Genomic DNA, 24,117 nt, shown 5'->3' with positions numbered 1-24,117 from the left:
GTTTAAAATTATGAGGGGTTTTGATAGAATAGATAGGGAGAAACTGTTTCCACTGGCAGGAGGGTCAGTAATCAGAGGACAGAGATTTTAAGGTAATTGGCAAAAGAATCGGGGTGGGGTGGAGATGAGGAGAATATTTTTTACACAGTGAGTTGTTGTGATCTGGAACGCGCTGCCTGAAAGGGTGGTGGAAGCAGATTCAATAGTAACTTTCAAAATGGAACTGGATAAATACTTGAAAACGAAAATTTTGCACAGCTATGAGGAAACAGCAGGAGGAATGGGATTAATTGGATAGCTCATTCAAAGAGCCGGAACAGGCACGAGGGGCCAAATGGCCTCCTTCTGTGCTGATAGATTCGATAACCGATTGATTATTCTGCTCCTTTCAAACTCCATGGGGTCCCACACAGTGGTTATGGTGTCTTCACCACTTCACAAACATGTTAAGAAAGCACGAGCAAACACACAGATTAGTACCTGTTTGCCACAATCCAGGGAAAGACACATTTCTGGTTTCCATCCATAATTGTCTCATTGTTCTTCAGGAATCGGGCCTGGTGTCCATAGGCTCGGATTACTGGCAACCCAGTCACAGTCTCGCCAAAGTGCGAGTAGATGGGGGACCTGGTCACTGAATCCAACCGCCGAAGCTGCCGGGACGTGACAACATAAAATCTCTGCAAATGACAACAGATTCTACGGTCATTCGTCTGAGACAAAAGATTTGCTGCTTTTGTCGATTGGAGTCGAGCAGTGAATGATTGGCATTCCATCATGTAGCTTTGAGGTCCAAATAATAACAGACCCATGGTGCAGTTTTAAACTGGCCCATTGATATTACGAATGAAGATTAAAAACACAAACATTCTTACTCAGTATCAGCCTCTCAACTGGATGCTACTTTCTCAATACTGGCAGACAAATTTAAGCTCCCTCGACACTGTCCCCATCAAACACTCCCAGGACAGGTACAGCACTGGGATTGGCTCGGCAATTTGGAGCATTTCCTGCCAGCAATCAGGGGGAGCAGCTGCACCAACTGCAGAGTGGAGTGTGGAGAGTGGAGCAACTGGGGAGAGAGACTGGAGAAAGGTAAATACAGAGTGGAGAGTGGAGACTGCAGCAACTGGGGAGAGAGACTGGAGAAAGGTGAATACAGAGTGGAGAGTGGAAACTGCAGCAACTGGGGAGAGAGACTGGAGAAAGGTGAATACAGAGTGGAGAGTGGAAACTGCAGCAACTGGGGAGAGAGACTGGAGAAAGGTGAATACAGAGTGGAGAGTGGAAACTGCAGCAACTGGGGAGAGAGACTGGAGAAAGGTGAATACAGAGTGGAGGGAAACCATCAAGGAAGGCTGCAATTGTTCTGGAGAGGTGGGTGTCAGGGCACCTGAAAGACTCTAAGTTTGAACTGTTTGGGGGAGGGAGAAGAGGCCGGAAGACTCAGGGGTGGGGCAGCCAAATCCAGTAGGGGTCCCTGTATTTGTATTGGTGTTTGTACACAGGGAGCTCCCTCCCCACCCCAACTGCCTGCTCGGGACAGCTGGAGTTGCCCGGGTGAAGACTCTCTTGTTTAAAATCAGAAGAGGAGAGTACCGGGCGGCTCCAGCCAACCCGGGCGAAGAAGCCTCCCCCAACTGGAAGACAACAAACAGTTTTGGTCTAATTGTTATAAAGGTGCTCCAACTGGCAGTTGGATCAAACATCCTTTTCAGCCTTTCTCTCCCTTCCTCCACTCAGTCGCCTCAGTCACCTATCCTCCCCTTTTCCTTTACCATCCTAGCCCATCCTCCTCTACTCCCACTCCACTTTGTTTAAAGTTTGCTTTTTTTTGTTTCAATTGTGTAAATTTGTTTTGTTTCTTGGGGCTGGACGTGGCTCTTAGACCCTATGGCAAGCCCTCCTTCACCAGTGGCGGGGCCTTCCCGTACATATGCTGCTGTGGCTGCTGCAGCTGCACCTGCACCTGTTGCCCCGTCACCGTTTGCTTTATTAACATCGAAGCATGGGGTCAAGAGTTACGTCCACCCGAACATGACTATAGAGGCATGTGTGAAAGCAATGGCCGAGGTTGTCGGCCCTTCGACCATTGTTACGGTCTCTAAAATGTATGGGAAGGCAGTGTTATTCCTGAAGACCGAGCGGGCGGTGTCCTTGGCTCTGAGCAAGGGGCTCACCGTGGGCGGGACCTTTCTGCCAGTGGACCCTCTGGAGGCCACTGCACAAAGGCTCATTCTATCCAATGTCCCACCCTTCATCCCTGGTGTGCTCCTCCTTCCCCACCTGCACCATCTGGGGGAGGTAAAGACGGGGCTCACCCCAGTCCCGCTCGGTCTTCGGGAGAACAGCCTCCGACACGTGTACTCCTTCCGCCGCCAGTTATTCATGCAGCTGGCGCGGGAGGAGGTGACAGAGGGCCACTTTAATGTAGAATTCCAGGGGACGGCCAACCGCGTCTTCTGGACCTAGGACGGGGTGCGGTGCCATGTCTGTAAGGGGGTGGGGCATGTTCGTAAGAACTGCCCCAATCTCCCAGCTGTCAACTCCAACTCGGCGGCCCAGGGTGGCGACGCTGCACCTCCTCCCACCCCCCCTACACCTCCACCAGATACCATTCAGTCGGTACCGGAGGCTGTGGTTTTCACGGCCTCCGGCAGGGAGGGGGGTGACCGTCCAAGTGGTAGGAAGGCGCGGAGGAGAAATAAACATCGAGAGGCGCGTCCCCTGGACACCGTGACACTACCAGAGTCTGAGCTCAGCACAAAGCCCGGTCTCGGGAAGTCAACTTGCCCCAGGGCTGGGCTCAGGCCCAGGGTGAATAAAAAAAAGGAGTGTGTGGAGGTGGAGGCCTCTGATGATATGGAGGTCTCTAAGCCTCTGCGCCCTGGTGGGAAAAAGAGGAGAAGGCATCCCTCCACAGAGGTAATGAGGGGCCCTGAGGCGCAGGGCCCATCTGTTGGAGGGGAGCTGTCTCCTGTCCCGGGTCCCCAGGTTTCCCCTACCGCTACCACCAAGGCTATAAAGTCCGGGCAGGAGCTCCCTATTCCTCAGGATGGAGGGGAGGGGAAGGCCCCGGTACATGAGGCCCCTCCTGAAGGAGTAAGTGGGGCCCTGCTTGTGGTGGGGGAGCCTGGGAACTCCGCCCATTCTGCCACTGCTACTGGGTTGGGTGCCCTGAGTGAAGGGGAGGGCGAGACCCCAGAGGGTCGGCCCTCCCAGCCGGAGTCCACCACCAACCTAGAGACACCCGACCCGGTTATAACCGAGAATGCTGCCCCATCTGCTGGGCCTGTGGGTGCTGGCGGAGCGGGAGATGGCCTCCTCTCTCCGCCTCCAGTCTCGGCTCCGGCTGGTTTTCCGGAGTCGGGAACTTCTGTCTCCCCTGGACCACTCATTGGTCTGGGGACGGAGGTGGAGGGGGGTCCTGATCCGCTGGTGCCGACAGGCTCCAGTTTCACAATAGAACCCAGAGAGGACTCCTCCGCCATCGATCCTGGGGGTGGGTTCGTGACGGAGGCGGGACCAGCTGGCGCGGCCGGGACGTCCGCCCCACAGTGAGCGGTGGGCGTGTCGGCCGCTGGCGGTGACGACCCGGAGGAGGATGGGGATTCGGTGGGGGGCACGGAGGATGATCTTGATTCCATCGCCAGTGAGGTGGTGGAGTCCCTCGTGCCTCCCACCGAATCTCCTCTCATCCCCACGGCGGAACTCCGGGATTTCCTTGCGGTTTGCAGGGGCTGCTGCAATAAAGTTCGGCTGGCCCTCGACCGCTGGTCGAATCTGGCGCTGATCATACAGTCCGTCCGTGCCGCCCTGAATTAAGCAGGCAAGCGCGCGGACGTGAAACTGGTTGAGAGGCGCCGTTTTAATGTGTTCCTCAATGGGTTGCTGGGGGGTGGAGGGCCAGGTGCACTTCCACTCCCTCCTCACAGTGAGGTGTTTGTGACGGGTTTTAAGTACCTTTGACATGAAGATAACCATAGCCAGCCTCAACATCAACGGCAGCAGGGGGGCTCACCGCAGATTTCACAATCTCTCATTCCTTGGGGAAGGGAGATACGCGGTGAGCTTTCTGCAGGAAACCCACACCGTTCCGGGAGACGAAGCCACCTGGGTCCTGGAGTGGCAGGGTGGGGTCTACATGAGTCACCTCACCCCTATTTCTAGTGGGGTGGCTATCTTGTTGGCCCCGACTTTTCAGCCGGAGATCTTGGGGGTCAAGGAGCTAGTGCCGGGCCGCTTGCTCCACCTCGCCGTTCGCCTGGGTAGCGTGCCGCTCCACTTTGTGAACGTGTACGCGCCCAGGCCCGGCGCGTTGCAAGCGCGCTTCTTTGAAGAAGTGTCCGCTCTCTTGAGCTCCATCGATAGCGGCGAGTGCATCATCCTCGGGGGGGGATTTTAACTGCCCCCTCGAGGTGGGGGATCGCTCCGGTCCCCAGCGCGGCCAAGCGTCGGTGGAGAAGTTGAGGGGACTGATCAGCTCCCTTAACTTGGTGGACGTCTGGCGGAATCTCCATCCCGACTCCAGCGCCTTCACGTGGAGGTCTGGAGGAGGGGGGTCCCGAATCGACCGCCTCTACATTTCGCAGGCGTACGTCTCCCGCGTCTCGACGGCCTCCATGCGGCTGGTGCCGTGCTCGGACCACCACCTGGTGTGGGCGGAGTTCACTCCGCTCCGCACGCGGGCGGGGTCCGCGTACTGGCACTTTAACAACCGGCTGCTGGAGGACGTGCGATTTCGGGACTCGTTCTGTCGATTCTGGTCCGACTGGAGAAGGAAGCGGGAGGGCTTCCCCTCCTTGAGGCTATGGTGGGATGTGGGCAAGACACATTCGCGTCTTCTGTCAGGAGTACGCGAAGGGGTCGACCAAGAGGCGGGAAGCCGAGATCGGGCGCCTTGAGAGGGAGGTGCTCGACTTGGAGTCCCGCCTCGGTCATGCCGTCATGGACCCGGCCCTGTGGCAGGCGTACAAAGAGAAGAAGGGCGCGCTGAGGGACCTGCAGCTCATAGGGTCCCGAGGCGAGTACGTGAGGTCGCGGATCCAGATCCTGGAAGATTTGGACCGCGCCTCACCCTTCTTCTACTCGCTGGAAAAATGGCGGGGGGTCCGTAAGCAGCTCGTTGAGCTGCTGGCCGACGACAGATCCTCCATCACGGATCCGGAGGGAATGGGCCTCCTGGTCCTTACTTATTACAGTGCGTTGTTCTCTCCGGATCCGTCCAGCAAGGATGCGCGCAGAGTTTTGTGGGAGGACCTGCCGCAGGTCAGCCCGGAGGGCGCCGAAGGATTGGAGGCTCCGCTCACGTTGGCGGAGCTGACTGGCGCCCTCCACCAGCTCTCGAGGGGCAAATCCCCAGGGCTGGATGGGTTGACCGTGGAGTTCCTCAGGGCGTTCTGGGACGTCCTGGGGGACGATTACGCATGGGTCCTGGGGGAAAGCCTGGCGACCGGGGAGATGCCCCTCTCGTGGCGCAGGGCGGTCATCGTCCTGCTGCCGAAGAGGGGCGATCTCCGCCTGCTTAAAAACTGGCGTCCGGTCTCCCTCCTCAGCACGGATTATAAGATCTTTGCCCGTGCTATGTCTACCTGCCTGGGCTCCGTGCTGGCCCACATGATCCACCCCGACCAGTCCTAAACGGTCCCGGACCGGTCCATCCAGGACAACATCCTCCTGGTCCGGGACCTGATCCATCTTTCCCAGAGGACTGGTCAGTCGGTCGCCTTTCTCTCCCTCGATCAGGAGAAGGCGTTCGACAGGGTGGATCACAATTACCTTTTCGGGACTCTGCGGCCCGAGTCCGACTTTTATACGCCGCCGCTGAGTGTCTCGTCAAAGTTAACGGGTCCTTGACGGCGCCCCTTCGCTTTGGGAGAGGAATGCGTCAGGGATGCCCCATGTCCAGCCAATTGTATACCATCTGCGTGGAGCCCTTCCTGTGCCTGCTTCGCAGGAGGTTGACGGAATTGGCTCTGCGCGAGCCGGCCATGCGGGTCGTCCTCTCGGCTTACGCCGACGACGTGCTCCTCGCAATCACAGATCCCGTTGACTTGCGGAGGATGCGCGACTGCCAGCAGACCTTTTCTGCCGCGTCCTCCGCGAGGATCAATTGGGAGAAATGTTCCAGACTCCTGGTTGGTCAGTGGCGGGTGGACTCCCTGCCGGAGGAGATGACACCTTTTGCGTGGAGCACCACGCACCTCCTCTATCTGGGAGTCCACCTGAGCCCCGCTGAGGAAGCCTGGCCGGCAAACTGGCAGGAGTTGGAAGCGAAAGTCACCGCTCGGCTGGGGCGCTGGACAGGACTGCTCCGAGTGCTTTCCTACAGGGGCCGAGTGTTGGTCATAAACCAACTGGTGGCCTCCATGTTGTGGTACCGGTTGGTCACTTTGGCCCCGCCCCCTGTATTTGCCAACAAGATCCAGAAGAAACTCGTCGATTTCTTCTGGGGCAAGAGGAAACTCTGCCGCGGTCCTGAGTCTCCCGATCGAGGAGGGCAGTCAGTCGCTGGTGTGCGTCCACACCCAGGCTGCGACTCTCCGCCTTCGGACCCTGCAGAGATACTTGTACGTCGAGCGTCCTCCCAGATGGTGTGCGCTGGCGACGTATTTTTTCCGCCAGTGTCACTGCCTTCAAGACGACACGCAGCTCCCGGTGGAGTCCGTTAGCCGCGCCTCTCTGAGGGAGTTGCCTGTCTTTTACCGGGATCTATTCCGAGTCTGGAACATGTAGCCTCCAGTCAGGGCGCTCCCCCGCCGGCGGAGGAGAGCGCCTCGGCTGTCCGGGCGGCCGACTCCGGGGACGGTCTGGCGGGCGGAGGAGTAGCCGAAACCCCCGGGACGCCCCTCACTGCGGGTGGCAAGGGCGCTCGGGAGTGCGGGGCGATCCCGGCCGAGCTGACCCCCCGCTCGGCCGGAACCGCTCATCGGACCCAGGTCCCGAAACCCTCCTCGGGAGCCGGTCCCGCACAACCCGTGCCGCCTCTCGGAAATGCCCTCCGTGCCATTCCAATCGGCGCGGAGGGGTTTCCTGTACGGGCTGCTCCTGCACACTCTCCACTTCCTCGCCCTCGTCAGCCGGCCGGACACGCCCTGGCGGTCCGCGTTGCCATCTGGCGGCGAGGGGAAACCCCGATGGAGGTCTCTCTATGCGGGAGTCTTCCCCCTTTACATCGGGGACCTGGGATGGAGGGTGCTGCACAGAGCAGTCCCGTGCAATAGACTTTTAAGTAGGTTCACGGACTCCCAGGCCGCCTGTACTTTCTGCGGCCTGGACGAGTCCGTGTTCCATGTTTATACGGAGTGTGCGAGGTTGCAGCCCCTCTTTGAGTATCTGAAGGGGCTGCTCCTCAAATTCTGGCTGCACTTCAGTCCCACGCTCCTGATCTTTGGGCACCCGGTGCGGAGGGGCTTGGGCCGGGAGGGGGATCTCCTCGTCGGTCTGCTCCTGGGCCTGGCCAAGGTGGCAATTCACATGTCCAGGTTGCGGGCCGTCGGGGGGTCCGTCCTCCCTGATTGCCTGCCCCTCTTCCGCAGTTACGTTCGCACCCGGGTGTCCCTGGAGAAGGAGCATGCGGTGTCCGCCGGTACGCTTGAGGCCTTCCGCGACCGGTGGGCACCGCAAGGACTGGAGTGCATCGTTGATGCAGAGAATGGCATTTTAATTTGAGTTTTTTGTTCATTTATCTGGTTTTAATAAAGTTATTTTAAAGTTTATGTACATAAAGGGGGCCTGAGGAATAAAGGCCCCCTCGATGAAGAAAAAACGAAAAAAAAAAAAAACGGGGTTAGATACAGAGTAAAGCTCCCTCTGCACTGTCCCCATCAAACACTCCCAGAAGAGGTGACTGGCTGGTGGTCAGGAGCAGAAACCTTGGATGTATTTCCTCTCTCTGCCCAAAGTGCACTGAGGGAAACTGCACCAACCCTAGCTCAGCTTAAATTCTTCCCTTCTGGAAAGGGATGGATCTGGAGAAAACTCTTCACCCCCAGTTGATAACTAAATGCATAATAGATAGATTTTCAGAAATCAACATTTTGGGATACAGCGTAGGAGTTATGTGGTGAGTTTAACAATGCTTGGGAGGAACAAGTGACTTTCAACCTATGGTTCCCAAAGCTCTCCATCACTGGAGTTTTCCTCATCTCATGCCTGGGTCAGTTGTCGACTCAATGATAGAGATTGATCGTTGTGATTAATCAATAGCTCTATTATCATTGTATCATGAGACTGCCAGGATGGTAGAAGGTGAACTAGAGGGGCTTGCCTGTGTTTTATATAGAATTACATAGTATTTACAGCACAGAAAGAGTCCATTAGCCCCAAGTGGTCTATGCTCCACACAAGCCTCCCCCCACTCTGAATACTCCATTTCACTCAATCTGTATATTCTCCTATTCCTTTCTTCCTCATGTGTTTATCCAGCTTCCTTTTTAAATTCATCTATTCTATTCACCTCAACCACTCCCTGTGGTAGCGAGTTCCACATTCTCACCACTCGCTGGGTAAAGAAGTTTCTCCTGAATTGCCGATTGATGAGTGAATTTATGGCCCCTAGTTCTGGTCTCCCCCAGTAGTGGAAACAGCTTCTCTACATCTACCTTATCAAACTCTTTCATAACATTAAAACCTCAATCAGGTCACCCTTCAGTCTTCTCTTTTCTAGAGAAAACAAATCCAGCTGTATCACCCTCTCAGTTCTGGTATCATTCTGCTATCGAGGAATTCTTGTGGTTAGATACATCAGGACAGTGAGAGCCCAATCAGCATTACCTGTACGAAATAGTACAGGACAGCAAGTGGTACAATGACAATGGCAAAATAAGGTGTAGCCAGGCAAATGACCAACAGTGTACCGAGCACACCAAAGAAGCAAGACAGCCAGGAACGAAACGACATTGGGATTGCCTCATCGATCGTATAAATGTCCTGCAGAGGGAGAGAAGCAAAAGTCAGAATTAAAAAAGACCTCTCTTCCCTTGGATTGGATTCGCTTGTGTGAAGAACATTCAGGGATGATCTAATCAAGGTGTTTAAGATGATCTGGAACCCACTACCTGAATGGGTGATAAAAGCAGATTCCACAGGATCCTTCAAAACTCAGTGGAAACAACTTTTGTTTATGTAACATCTTTAATGTAATAAAATATCCCAAAGGTGCTTCACGGGAGCGAAAATCAGACAAAAATTGACTAACAGCCACATAAGGAGATATTATGGGAATGTGACTAAACACTTGGTCAAACAGCTAGGTTTTAAAGACTGTCTTAAAAGGAGGAGAGAGCTGTAGAGGGGTGGAGATGTTTAGAGAGAGAATTTTAGAGTTTGGGGCTAGGCAAATGAAGGCACTTTAAGAGGACTTATTTGCAGGTTTATGGGGAAAAAGCTGAAGTGTGGGACTAGATTGGACATATCTTTCAAAAACATTATTTAAAGGGACGACATTGATGAACTGCAACAATTGTTTATTCCTGTCTGGCGCAAAAGTAAAACGGGAAAGGTAGCCAAACCATGGCTTACAAGGGAAATTAGAAATTGCATTAGATCCAAGGAAGAGGCATATAAATTCGCCAGAAAAAACAACAGACCTGAGGATTGGGAGCAGTTTAGAATTCAGCAAAGGAGGACCAAGGGATTGATTAAAAAGGGGAAAATAGAGTACAAGAGTAAGCTTGCGGGGAACATAAAAACTGACTGTAAAAGTTTCTATAGGTATGTGAAGAGAAAAAGATTGGTGAAGACAAATGTAGGTCCCTTACAGTCAGAAACAGGGGAATTTAGTATGGGGAATAAAGAAATGGCTGACCAACTAAATGCATACTTAGGTTCGGTCTTCACAAAGGAGGACACAAATATCATACCAGAAATGTTGCGGAACACAGGGCTTAGTGAGAGAGAGGAACTGAAAGAAATCAGTATTAGTCGAGAAATGGTGTTGGGGAAATTGATGGGACTGAAGGTCGATAAATCACCAGGGCCTGATGGTATGCATCCCAGAGTACTTAAGGAAGTGGCCCTAGGAATAGTGGATGCATTGGTGGTCATCTTCCAAGATTCTATAAACTCTGGAACAGTTCCTACAGATTGGAGGGTAGCTAATGTAGCCCCACTATTTAAAAAGGGAGGTAGAGAGAAAGCAGGGAATTATCGACTAGTCAGCCTGATGTCGGTAGTGGAGAAAATTCTAGAGTCTGTTATCAAAGATTTTATAGCAGAGCACTTAGAGAACAGTGGTAGAATCAGATAGAGTCAGCATGGATTTACAAAAGGGAAATCATGCTTGACAAATCTACTAGAATTCTTTGAGGATGTAACTAGTAGAGTTGATGAGGGGGAGCCAGTGGATGTGGTTTATTTGGACTTTCAGAAGGCTTTCGACAAAGTCCCACGTAAGAGATCAGCATGTAAAATTAACTGCATGGGATTGGGGATAGTGTATTGCGATGGTTAAAAAATTGGTTGGCAGACAGGAAACAAAGAGTAGGGATAAATGGGTCTTTTTCCGAATGATAGGCAGTGAGTAGTGGGCTAACGCAGGGATCGGTGCTAGGACCCCAGCTATTCACAATATATATTAATGATTTAGATGAGGGAACTAAATGTAATATCTCCAAATTTGCAGATGACACAAAACTGGGTGGGAGGGTGAGTTGTGAGGAGGATGCAGAGAGACTTCAGGGTGATTTGGACAAGTTGAGTGAGTGGGCAAATGCATGGCAGATGCAGTATAATGTGGATAAATGTGAGGTTATCCATTTTGATAGCAAAAATAGGAAGGCAGATTATTATCTGAAAGGCTATAAACTGAGAAAGGGGAATATGCAACAAGACCTGGGTGATCTCGTACACCAGTCGCTGAAGGTAAGCATGCAGGTGCAACAGGCGGTAAAAAAGGCAAATGGTATGTTGGCCTTCAGAGCGAGAGGATTCGAGTACAGAAGCAGGGATGTCTTGCTGCAATTATACAGGGCCTTGGTTAGGCCACACCTGGAATATTGTGTGCCGTTTTGGTCTCCTTATCTGAGGAAGAATGTTCTTGCTATAGAGGGAGTGTAGCGAAGGTTTACCAGACTGATTCCTGGGATGGTGGGACTGACATCTGAGGAGAGATTGAACCGGATAGGATTATATTCACTGGAATTCAGAAGAGTGAGGGGGGATCTCATAGAAACCTATAAAATTCTAACAGGACTTGACAGGGTAGATGCAGGAAGGATGTTCCCGATGGTGGGGGAGTCCAGAACCAGGGGTCATAGTCTAAGAATACGGGGTAAACCTTTCAGGACTGAGATGAGGAGAAATTTCTTCACCCAGAGAGTGGTGAACCTGTGAACTACCACAGAAAGCAGTTGAGGCCAAAACATTGTATGTTTTCAAGAAGGAGTTAGATATAGCTCTTGGGGTGAAAGGGATCAAAGGATATGGGGCGAAAGCCGGAACAGGTTACTGAGTTGGATGATCAGCCATGATCATAATGAATGGCGGAGCAGGCTCGAAGGGCTGAATGGCCTACTCCTGCTCCTATTTTCTATGTAAAAAGCCAGCAAAGGCATGAGGGGTAGAATGGCCTCCTCCTGTGCTGTATAATTCTATGATTCCAAAATTAAATTAGTTGATAGGGCAGATAGAGAGAAACTATTTCCTCTGGTTGGGGCATCCAGAACAAGGGGGCAGAACCTTAAAATTCGTGCCAGGCCGTTCAGGGGTGATGTCAGGAAGCAATTCTTTACAAAAATGGGAGTGGAAATCTGGAACTCTCTTCCCCAAAAGCTGTTGAGGCTGGGGGTCAATTGAAAATTGCAAAACTGGGATTGATAGATTTCTGTTGGATAAGGGGATTAAGGGATACAGACCCAAGGCAGGTAGTTGCAGTTAAGATACAGACCACTCATGATCTAATTGAATAGCAAAACAGGCGCAAGGGGCTGAATGCCTCTAAAACCTACCGACAACAGCCCAAGAAATATACCCCATTAGACTTTTTTTTATTGTGAGCTTGGAGGATGGTTCCTTCCTGAGTGTCAGACGGGGAAGATGGTGAAAGGGCTTTGATGCCAGCTCTCCTCCTTTTTGTTGTTGCCTGGATATTTCATAAGGATCTGCCCAGAGGAGGGAGTGAGGAAGGGGGTGAGGAGGGAGTGAGGAAGGGGGTGAGGAGGGAGTGAGGAAGGGGGTGGGGAGGGAGTGTTTAAAGGGGGTGGAGGTATGCACAATAGGGGGGGTCTTCTATTCCAGATAGCGAGGCACTGAAGGATGGAACTGGAGCCTGGTCCATACACACTATCAGCTTCATTTGCAGCTACACATTACAAACATGCACCTCCAAACCCAACCACCACAGTTTCAGTCTGTTCCTATATATCGGAGTGTAAGCGAATCCCTAGTTAAAGCCCACCACCTGAATATGATTAAACATTCAATTAATAAACAGTTAATAAGGGCCTGGAACTTGGGGAGGGGGAGAAGTAGGAAGAATGAGGTGAACTAAATAATACAATTTTAAAAGGGGTGTAGGTTCTGAGAGCTGCTGGTGGACTTGGACAAAGCACTGAAGGTGGCAGGACAAGCAGAGAAGCCTGTTAGAGATGGTGCAGAGGAAATTTACTAGGATGGTACAAAGGATGAAAGACTTCAGGTGTGTGGAGAGACTGGAGAAATTGGGGTTGTTGTCCTTAAAAACAAAAATGAGTGTGCATTATATTACATACATGTTATTAGACAGACTTGGTTACTCCACTGTTCTCCTGGTCAGCCTCACAGCTTCCACCTCAAATGAACTTGAACTCATCGAAAACTCTGCTGCACGTATCCTAACTTATTCTCAGTCCTGTTCAGCCATCACCCCCCGTGCTCGCTGACCTACGCTGGCTCCTAGTCCAGCAACGCCTCAATTTTAAAATCCTCATCCTTTATGTTGAAATCTCTCCCTCACTCAGCCCTTCCTATCTGAACTTGGAGTGGGAGCAGTGCGTGTTTTGTATGTCAGCTGTGGTTTGGTTGGTAGCACTCTCGCCTCTGACTCAGAAGATTGTGGGTTCACCTCCCACTCTGGCCAGGCCTTGCGCACAAAAATCAAGACTATCGCTCTAGTGTAGTACTGAGGGAGTGCTGCACTGGCAGCGATCCTGTCTTTCAGATGAGATTTTAAACCAAGGCCCTGTCTACCCTCTCAGATGGGTGTAAAAGATCCCATGACACTATTTTGAAGCAGAGTAGGGGAGTTCTCCCCAGTGTCCTGGCTAATATTTACCGCTCAATCAATGTCACATTGCTGTTTGTGGGAGCTTGCTGTGTGCAAATTGGCTGCCATACTTCCTACAGTAAAACAGTGACTACACTTTAAAAGTACTTCATTAGCGGCAAGGCGCTTTGAGATGATCGGTGGTCATGAAAGGTGCTAAATAAATACAGGTCCTTCTTTCTCTGAACACGGTACTGTGAGACTGTGAGGTCTGTGAATGCTCCTAACCCAGGAGTGCAAGCAATGTCTGTTCTCTGGAATAAGTAGTACTAGCACTGTGAGCTTTGGTGCCCACCTGACAATGACAGGATTAAATTACACATTCCACCCGAGTGGTTGGGTGTGTCTTGTCTCCAAGGGGGCCAATCAGAAATCTGGCCCAACCCAAATATGCTGCAAATAAACGCTGTCATGACTCACCCTCTGACACTGCCCACCCCCCCACCCCCCCCACCCCACCAAGGACCTTGACCCCAGGCAGTAGTGCAGCTGACAGTATAAACTCAGTGGTATGGTAACAGGACTGAGCCCCTATCTCACCACTGTACATGGTGTCATGCTGATCACTGCATCAGCTGTGATGGAAGCATTCCTGCAATGTCTGCTACACGTAGCCCAACGAATGACCAGAGTCTCTCTTCTTAATGTTGGTATGTGATCATGAAGAGAGCAAAATTCAAAGATCATTGTCAAATAAAAATTGAAATCTATTTGCCATGATTAATGTAATTCAAATTCATGCTTTGTTAAACCTTTTCTAAGTGCCTTTGGGCTGTGGTTTTTACCCAGTTGGACAGGTCTAACTCATAGTACAAGTAACTATTACATCAGTGCTTTGCTTCATTTAACTATAGGACTGATGCTCATGTCTTGTAATGGGAACAACCATCCAGATGTAATTATTTACTGTCGCCTTGTATTAAATCACTTCATTCAAATAAAGTGAACACTTGCCACCCCCAAAAAATCTGCTAAACCAGGAGCAGATCACATTCGGGGAGCATTAGCTTTTGGCAAAAGTGCTTATCGTTAATTGATGAAAGTTTTTTTTCAGTCGAAAAACTTTCATTTTCTTCCTTTTCCCTTCCTCTTACTCAATCCGAGGTGACCATTTCTTGGTCACTTGTAGCCCTCCCACTAACTTGCACAAGTGAGTGTCGTCCCATGTGTGAGGCTTGATCAGCTAACTTGACAGCACCTTCCAAACCCGCGATCTCTACCACTTAGAAGGACAAGGGCAGCAAATGCATGGGAACACCACCACCTGCAAGTTCCCCTCCAAGTCACACAGCATCCTGACTTGGAACTATATCGCCGTTCCTTCACTGTCGCTGGGTCAAAATCCTGGAACTCCCTTCCTAACAGCACTGTGGGTGTACCTACCCCACGTGGACTGTAGTGGTTCAAGAAGGCAGCTCACCACCACCTTCTCAAGGGCAATTAGGGATGGGCAATAAACGCTGGCCTGGCCAGCGACGCCCACACCCCGAGAACCAATTGAAAAAAAGAGCTCATCCAGACAGAGCAAGAAATAACTAATCAAGGTTCCCACTCTTCACTATCCAGTGGTCTGCTGGAAGAAGAGGGAGAGTGAATGTTTGAAGGTGGGCGGGTGATGACCCTGACATGGAAAGAAAGACTGCATTTAGATAGAGCCTTTAACGTAACTTGGCAAACATTGGATCTTCCTGGCCCAGTGCAGGCCTGTTTGGCCACTGAAGTGGTAAGAGAACTGTCAGAGAGTAGTCACTGGGAAAAACGTACCTTGGAAAATCTGTTGACAAGCCTTCCTGTTGGCGTGGTGTCGAAAAACAGCATGGGAACATGAAGGATGTTGTGCAGCAAATGGGAATGCAGGTCCTTGGAAGCGGCGATTGTCCCTACCGTTATCAGAAATGTTCCAAGGAGCACGAAGATAGCTGAGGAAAACAGGGAAACACAAAGCAAGTTTAACTTCTCCCAACCTTTTCTCTGACTTTTGCAGCAACAGGAAGTCGTGGTGTAGTGGTATCGTCACTGTACCAGTAGCCCAGGGTATTTCTCTGGGGACATGGGTTCGAATCCCACTGTAGCAGAAGGTGGAATTTGAATCCAATTAATAATTCTGGAATTAAAAGCTAGTCTAATGATGGCCATGAAACCATTGTCAATTGTTGTAAAAACCCATCTGGTTCACTAATGCCATTTAAGGAAAGAAATCTGCTGTCCTACATGTGACTCCAAATCCACAGCAACGTAGCTGACTCTGAAATGCCCGAGCAAGCCACTCAGTTGTACTTAACCACTGCGATGTCAATGAAACTGGACGGACCACCCGGCATCAACCTGGGCACTGGAAACGACAATGGCAAACTCAGCCCTGTTGACCCTGCAAAGTCCTCCTTACTAACATCTGGGGACTTGTGCCAAAGTTGGGAGAGCTGTCCCACAGACTAGTCAAGTAACAGCCTGACATAGTCACACTCACTGAATCATACCTTATAATGTCCCAGATACCACCATCACCAGGTATGTCCTGTCCCACTGGCAGGACAGACCCAGCAGAGGTGCCGGCACAATGGTATAGAGTCAAGAGGGAGTTGCCCTGGGAGTTCTCAACATCGAGGACCCCATGAAGTCTCATGGCATCAGGTCAAACATGGGCAAGGAAACCTCCTGCTGATTACCACCTACTGCCCTCCCTCAGCTGATGAATCAGTACTCCTCCATGTTGATCACCACTTGGAGGTAACACTGACGGTGACAAGGGCGCATAATGTACTCTGGGTGGGGGACCTCAATGTCCATCAGCAAGAGTGGCTCAGTAGCACCACTACTGGCCAAGTCCTAAAGGACATAGCTGCGAGACTGGGTATGTGGGAGGGAACCAACAAGAGGAAAAAACATATTTGACCTTGTCCTCACCAATCTGCCTGTCACAGATGCTTCTGTCCATGACGGTATTGGTAGGAGTGACCACCACACAGTCCTTGGGAGATGAAGTCCCGCCTTCACATTGAGGATACCGTCCATCGTGTTGTGTGGCACTATCACCGTGCTAAATGGGATAGATTTCAAACAGATTTAGCAATGTAAAACATGAGGCGCTGTGGGCCATCAGCAGCACAATCTGTAACCTCATGGCCTGGCATATCCCCCACTCTACCATTACCATCAAGCCAGGAGACCAACCCTGGCTCAATGAACAGTGCAGGAGGGCATGCCAGGAGCAGCACCAGGCATACCTCAAAATGAGGTGTCAACCTGGTGAAACTACAACACAGGACTATCTGTGTGCCAAACTGCTCAAGCAGCATGCAATAGACAGAGCTAAGCGATCCCATAACCAACGGATCAGATCTAAGCTCTGTAGTCCTGCCACATCCCGCCATGAATGGTAGTGGATAATTGAACAATATCCCCATCCTCAATGATGGGGGAGCCCAGCACATCAGTGCAAAAGATAAGCATGAAGCATTTGCAACAATCTTCAGCCAGATGTGCCGAGTTGATAATCCATCTCAGCCTCCTCCTGAAGTCCCCAGCATTAGAAATGCCAGACTTCAGCCAATTCAATTCACTCTGCGTGATATCAAGAAACAACTGAAGACACTGGATACTGCAAAGGCTATGAGTCCTGGCAATAGTACTGAAGATCTGTGCTCCAGAACTTGCCGTGCCCCTAGCCAAGCTGTTCCAGTACAGCTACAACACTGGCATTTATCCGGGATTGTGGAAAATTGCCCAGGTATGTCCTGTACACAGAAAGCAGGACAAGTCCAACCCGGCCAATTACCGCCCCATCAGTCTACTCTCAACCATCAGTAAAGTGATGGAAGGTGTCATCGACAGTGCTATCAAGCAGCACTTGCTTAGCAATAACCTGCTCAGTGACGCTCAGTTTGGGTTCTGCCTGGGCCACTCAGCTCCTAACCTCATTACAGCCTTGGTTCAAACATGGACAAAAGAGCTGAACTCAAGAGGTGAGGTGAGAGTGACTGCCCTTGACATCAAGGCAGCATTTGACCGAGTATGGCATCAAGGAGCCCTAGCAAAACTGAGGTCAATGAGAATCAGGGAAAACTCTCCGCTCGTTGGAGTCGTACCTAGCACAAAGGAAGATGGTTGTGGTTGTTGGAGGTCAATCATCTCAGCTCCAGGACATCACTGCAGGAGTTCCTCAGGGTAGTGTCCTAGGCCCAACCATCTTCAGCTGCTTCATCAGTGACCTTCCTTCAATAATGTCAGAAGTGGTGATGTTCACTGATGATTGCACAATGTTCAGCACCATCACAACTCCTTAGATACTGAAGCAATCCATATAGAAATGCAGCAAGACCTGGACAATATCCAGGCTTGGGCTGATAAGTGGCAAATAATATTCGCGCCACACAAGTCCAGGGAATGACCATCTCCAACAACAGAGAATTTAACCATCTCCCCTTGACATTCAATGGCATTACAATTGCTGAATCCCCCACTATCAACATCCTACGGGTTACCATTGACCTGAAACTGAACTGGAGTGACCATATAAATACCCTAGCTACAAGAGCAAGTCAGAGGCTAGGAATCCTGTTGCGAGTAACTCACCTCCTGACTCCCCAAAGCCAGTCTAACATTTACAAGGCACAAGTCAGGAGTGTGATGGAATACTCTTCACTTGCCTGGATGGGTGCAGCTCCAACAACACTCAAGAATGCACAAACATTCACTCCCTCCACCACTGACGCACAGTGGCAGCAGTGTGTACCATCTACAAGATGCACTGCAGCAATGCACCAAGGCTCCTTAGACAGCACCTTCCAAACCCGTGACCACTACCATCTAGAAGGACAAGGGCAGCAAATGCATGGGAACACCACCACCTGCAAGTTCCCCTCCAAGTCACACACCATCCTGACTTGGAATTATATCGCTGTTCCTTCACTGTCGCTGGGTCAAAATCCTGGAACTCCCTTCCTAACAGCACTGTGGGTGTACCTACCCCACATGGACTGCAGCGGTTCAAGAAGGCAGCTCACCACCACCTTCTCAAGGGCAATTAGGGATGGGCAATAAATGCTGGCCTGGCCAGTGACGCCCACATCCCTGAATGAATAGAGAAAAAGCCCCTCAAGCCTGTTCCACCATTCAATTGGATCATGGCTGATATATATCTTAACTCCACTTGCCTGTTTTGATTCTGTAACCTTTGATACCTATTCTCAACAAAAATCTATCAAACTGTTTAAATTTCCAATTGACCCCCAGTCTCAACAGCTCTTTGGGGGAGAGAGTTCCAAATTTCCACTACTGTTTGTATGAAGATGCGTTTCCCGACATCACCCTCTAAACAGCTTGGTTCTAATTCTAGGATTATACCCCCTTGTTCTGGACTCCCCACCATAGGAAACTGTTTCTCTCTTGACCCTATTAGCTTCTTTAATCCTCTTAAGTATCTCAATTTGATCGTCTCAATCTTTTATACTGAAGGAAATACAAATCTTGTCCATGCAACACACAATGACAACAGGGGACTTAGAAAATCATTACATGATTGGTCAGAGTCAACATGAATTTATGAAAGTGAAATTGTGTTTGACAATTTTAGAATTTTTTGAGGTTGTAAGCAGGGTGGATAAGGCGAAATCAGTGGATGTAGTGCATTTGGATTTTCAAAAGGCATTCGATAATGTGCCACATGAAAGATTGTTACACAAGTGCTCGTGGTTGTGAGTAATAAAAAAAAAAGAAAGAGTTGCATTTATATAGCACCTTTCACGACCACTGGACTTGTCAAAGTGCTTTACAGCCAATTAAGTGTTAATCTGTAATTGTGTATCAATTGTTTAATTATATGCAGGTGGAGGGTGTTAATTGGGGTCTTACTTCAGCACTTATAAGCAGACACTCACTGAGACTGGTGAGGAGCCAAACATTTGTAATCCTTTTACTCTGAACAATAAATGTGAAACTAAGTAAAGATGGGCTCCAATCATCCTTCCACAACAAGTTTTCTGGACTTACATATGAAGTACTTGTTTTTTGAAGTGTAGTCACTGCTGTAATGAAGTAAACAGCAGCCAGTATGCACACAGCAAGATCCCACAACAGCAATGTGATAACGACCAGATCGTCTGTTTTTTTGTGATGTTAGTTGAGGGATAAATATTGGCCTGGACGCCAGGGAGAACTCCCCTGCTCTTCTTCAAAATAGTGCCATGGGATCTTTTACATCCACCCGAGCTAGCAGGTGGGGCGTCAGTTTAACACCTTATCTGAAAGATGGTACCTCCGACAGTGCAGCACTTCCTCAGTACTGCACTGGAGTGTCAGCCTAGATTTTTGTGCTCAAGCCCTGGATGGATTGAGAATTTGTTAACAAAGAGAAAACAGAGAAAGATAAAGCACGTCATTTTCAGGTTGGCAGGTCGTTGCTAGTGGGGTATGGCAAGGATCAGAGCTGGGGCCTTTACAATCTATGTTAGTGACTTAGATGAGGGAACTGAGTAATGTATCCAGGTTCGCTAATGATATAAAGTTAGGTGGGAAAGTAAGCTGTGAGGAGGTCAAAGAGTATCCAAAAGGATTCAGACAAGTGAGAGGACAAGAACGTGGCACGTGAAGTGTGAAGTTATCCACTTTGGTAGGAAAAATAAAAACAGAATATTTTTTAAATGGTGAGAAGCTGAGAAATGTTGGTATTCAGAGGGACCTGGGTGTCAGAGAAAGTTAACTTGCAGGTACAGCAAGCAATTAGGAAGGCAAATGCTTTGTTAGCCTTTATTACAAAGACATTGGAGTATGAGTGAAGGGCTTTTGGGGAGACCACACCTGGAGGACTGTGTACAGTTCTGGTCTCCTTACCTAAGGAAGGGTATACTTGACTTAGTGGGGAGCAACAAAGGTAGGTTCACTAGACTGATTCATAGAGAGATACAGCACTGAAACAGGCCCTTCGGCCCACCGAGTCTGTGCCGACCAACAACCACCCATTTATACTAATCCTACATTTAATCCCATATTCTCTACCACATCCCCACCTTCCCTCAATTGTCCTACCACCTACCTACACTAGGGGCAATTTACAATGGCCAATTAACCTATTAACCTGCAAGTCTTTGGCTGTGGGAGGAAACCGGAGCACCCGGCGGAAACCCACACAGTCACAGGGAGAACTTGCAAACTCCGCACAGGCAGTACCCAGAATCGAACCCGGGTCGCTGGAGCTGTGAGGCTGTGGTGCTAACCACTGCGCCACTGTGCCGCCCACTGGGATGAGAGGATTGTCCTATGAGGAAAGATTGAGTAGAATGGGCCTAGATTCTCTGGAGTTCATTAGATTTAGAGGTGATCTCATTGAAACATATAAAATCCTCAAGAGGCTTGATAGGGTAGATGTTGGGAGGATGCGACTTCTGGGCGAGAAATGTCGAACTAGAGGTCAGAATCTTAAAACAAGGGGTCGGCCATTTCAGATTGAGTTAAGGAGAAATTTCTTCGCTCAGATGACAGAGTCTTTGGAATTCTCTATCCCAGAGAGCTGTGGATGCTCAGTTGTAAATTATATTCAGACAAAGATCGATAATTTTTGGATACTAAAGAATCAAGGGATATGGGGAGCAGGCAGGAAGGTGGAGTTGAGGCAGATGATCAGCCATCATCCTACTGAATAGTGAAGCAGGCTCGAAGGTCTGAATGGCCTACACCTGCTCCTATTTCTTATGTTCTCATAATTTAACACTTTTAGCTCTGGTGTCACTGGTGAATCTGCTCTGCACCCCCTTTAAGGCCAATATACTCTTCTGGAGATGCAGTACCCAGAATTGAAGACAGTGGGCTGAATTTTACACCCTCACAAAGAGCAGGAAGATGGTGGGGGGGAGGCGTAAAACGGAGTGTGAGGCTCGAGGGGCCTTTCCCGACCCGCTCTCCCCTTCGCCACCACTTTATGCAGGGCGGCCTCGGCAAAAAACAACCCGCCCACCGGCCTTAGGCCAATCAAGGCCCTTAAGTGGCCAGTTAATGACCATTTAAGGACCTCCGCCCACCGCCACAGGGGTTTCAGCTATGGCAGGTCAGGCGGCCCATGCCTGAGAAAAGCGGCCTGACAATAGCAGCCGTGTATGGCCTTTGCGGGGGGGGTTCCCTCCTGATCAGGCAACCTGTGAACCTGTGCTTGACGGAGGACCGGCCCCGATGCCCCAACCACCTGCAACACGCAGGACACCCCACCCCCATCCCTCCATTCGATTACCCTTGCCTTGCTGGGGCCTGACCAATTGCCGCCGGCGAGGCCCCAAATACTTACCGGTTGTTCGGGGCTCCCCGACATCTTCTGTCTTCAGCTGGGTTGCAGTCCCAGCAGTGGCCACCGCTCCCGGTGGCACTGCTGGGACAGAGAGCTGCTGGCCTGCTGATTGGCCGGCAGGACTTCCAGCCTCAATGAGAAGAAAGTCCTGCCTCAGACCAATTAAAGGACTGGGGACCATCAGCGCAGAGGAAGCTCCCAGAGACTGCAATGTGATAATGGCCAGATCATCTGTTTGTGATGTAGGGATAAATACTAGCCCAGGACACTGCAGAAAACTCTCCTGCTCTGCTTCGAAATAATGCATAGGGTCATCCAAAACACGGCATCTTCAACAGTGCAGCATTCCCTCAACACTGCAAAGGGACCATGAGCCTGGATCTTGTGCTCACGTCTCTGGAATGGGACTCGAACCCACAATTTTCTGATTCAGCAGCAAAAGTGCTACCCACTGAGCCACAGCTGTCCCTACAACAAATCAGAAAGATCCAAATCTAATTTATAAAAAGGAAGATAAAAATCAGGGCTTTCAGTTACTTGGGTTAAAGAAATAATGGGATTTTATAGAGTAAGTAAGGAGAAATCCTTTCAACTGTGAGTGGGTCGGTAACCAGAGGACACAGGTTTAAGATAATTGGCAGAAGAACCAGAGGGGGAGATAGGGGGTTTTATTTACACAGTTTTTTTTTTCTTTTTTTTTTGTTTTGCAAACTCCACACAGGCAGTACCCAGAATCGAACCCGGGTCGCTGGAGCTGTGAGGCTGCGGTGCTAACCACTGCGCCACCCTATATCAATGTTACAGTGAGGAGTGTTTGATGGGGACAGTGTGGAGGGAGCTTTACTCTGTACCTAACCCCCGTGCTGTCCCTGTCCTGGGAGTGTTTGATGGGACAGTGTAGAGGGAGCTTTACTCTGTACCTAACCCAGTGCTGTGCCTGTCCTGGGAGTGTTTGATGGAACAGTGTAGAGGGAGCTTTACTCTGTATCTAACCCTGTGCTGTACCTGTTCTGGGAGTGTTTGATGGGACAGTGTAGAGGGAGCTTTACTCTGTATCTAACCCTGTGCTGTACCTGTTCTGGGAGTGTTTGATGGGACAGTGTAGAGGGAGCTTTACTCTGTATCTAACCCCGTGCTGTACCTGTCCTGGGAGTGTTTGATGGGGACAGTGTAGAGGGAGCTTTACTCTGTACCTAACCCCGTGTCTTCTATTCAGCTGTGTGTCAGCTCCTCTTGGTCAGTGTTACTCCGCAGGAACGGGAGCCTTGAGTGTGCACTTGGCATCCGAGAGGTTGGAAAATTTGAACTGTAGGCACTCACTGGCGTGACGTTGGCAAACTGGGCAGTTTGATGGGGACAGTGTAGAAGGAGCTTGACTCTGTATTTAACCCCATGAGGTAGAAGCAGATTCAATAGTAACTTTCAAAAAGGGAATTAGACAAATATTGAAATGGAAGTAATTGCAGGGCTATGGGTAAAGAGCCAACAGTGGGGGCTGTGAAAATGCAGAATGGGATAGATCTTTCAAAGAGCTGGCACAGGCACGATGGGCCGAATGGCCTCCTTCTGTGCTGTAAGATTTTATGGTATACAGTCTCAGGCAGGCAACTTGGGTGTGTCTCAAGTGCCAGATGGTGAGAATGACGAATGAGGTGAAGTTGGCCAATGACCCTTTTTCTTGCCGCTCACTGACCCCAAGTGTTGGACTGAGAGCCACCCACCTTGTGCAAGCCCCAGAACCCCAAAGATGCCAATCCGCTGATCCCGCTCGGATGCCGGATAGGTGGTGTTGTCGTAATGGCTGGCATCATTGGTCCAGTCACTGAGCCAGAGGTTCTGCCCAATAGTTGCTGCATTCTGGGCGATGTACATCATTATTATTATCAGGGAGTATAGCCAGCCAATGGCACGCAGGTATTTCCAATAGACTGAGTACTTCACCTGTCAATCAAAAACAAACATACCGATCAATAAACCTCAATCACATGGATAACCAAGTCACATGCCGTGCCGTGCAACTCTATACCCTTTCACCTCGAAGGCCTTAGGACCTTCGGTAACATCTTGGAGGTCAGTCATTAAATATATTCAAGACTGAGACCAATAGATTTTTGGATACTAAGAGAATCAAGGCTGTGGGGATAGGGTGGGAAAGGGGAGTTGAGGTCAAGGATCAGCCATGATCTTATTGAATGGTGCTGCAGACTCGAGGGGCTGAATGGCCTACTCCTGTTCCTACTTATGTTCTTATGAAAACAGATTGCAAGCCCACTAAACAGTTGGTTTCCCACTCCCACACCACCTGCTACCCCACCCCCCCACTCAGTACAATTCTATAGGCCTCAGTGCCCTCCAACATCATGCTCATAGAATCTGCAGCCCAGAGAGAGCCCCTTCAACCCATTGTGCCTGTGCTGCTGCTAGATCTTCAGCTGGATCCATCTACCCCAATCCCATGTTGCTTCCTTTTCCCCTATATCCTTTTATATTCTCCCTTTCCCAATAATTATTATTTAAGCAAAGAACTTATTAAATTCTCTATTAAATGATATTACATTCTCCACTTCAATAGCTATAGGTGATACAGCGTTCTATATTATCT

At 50.0% G+C, this 24,117-nt stretch overlaps 1 protein-coding gene across 2 annotated transcripts in view; it reads right to left on the bottom strand.

Annotated features, from left to right (window-relative positions):
- Nucleotides 1–24,117, bottom strand: part of abcc2 (ATP-binding cassette, sub-family C (CFTR/MRP), member 2) — a 108,518-nt gene that overhangs the window by 15,478 nt on the left and 68,923 nt on the right. Inside the window, exons 22-25 of one of the 2 annotated variants that reach the window (XM_068053164.1) lie at nt 23,237–23,456; nt 15,008–15,162; nt 8,776–8,931; nt 481–680 (exon numbers count right to left, since the gene is read on the bottom strand). In XM_068053164.1, the coding sequence (XP_067909265.1) occupies nt 481–680; nt 8,776–8,931; nt 15,008–15,162; nt 23,237–23,456 (731 nt within the window). The remainder of the gene's footprint in view (nt 1–480; nt 681–8,775; nt 8,932–15,007; nt 15,163–23,236; nt 23,457–24,117) is intronic. The other variant, XM_068053165.1, reaches the window with a different exon arrangement.

Source organism: Heterodontus francisci, chromosome 20, assembly GCF_036365525.1.
Source record: "Heterodontus francisci isolate sHetFra1 chromosome 20, sHetFra1.hap1, whole genome shotgun sequence".
In the NCBI taxonomy this organism is placed as follows: domain Eukaryota; kingdom Metazoa; phylum Chordata; class Chondrichthyes; order Heterodontiformes; family Heterodontidae; genus Heterodontus; species Heterodontus francisci.
The sequence above is the reverse complement of the archived record's forward strand: the minus strand, read 5'-3'. Positions and strand labels throughout refer to the sequence as shown.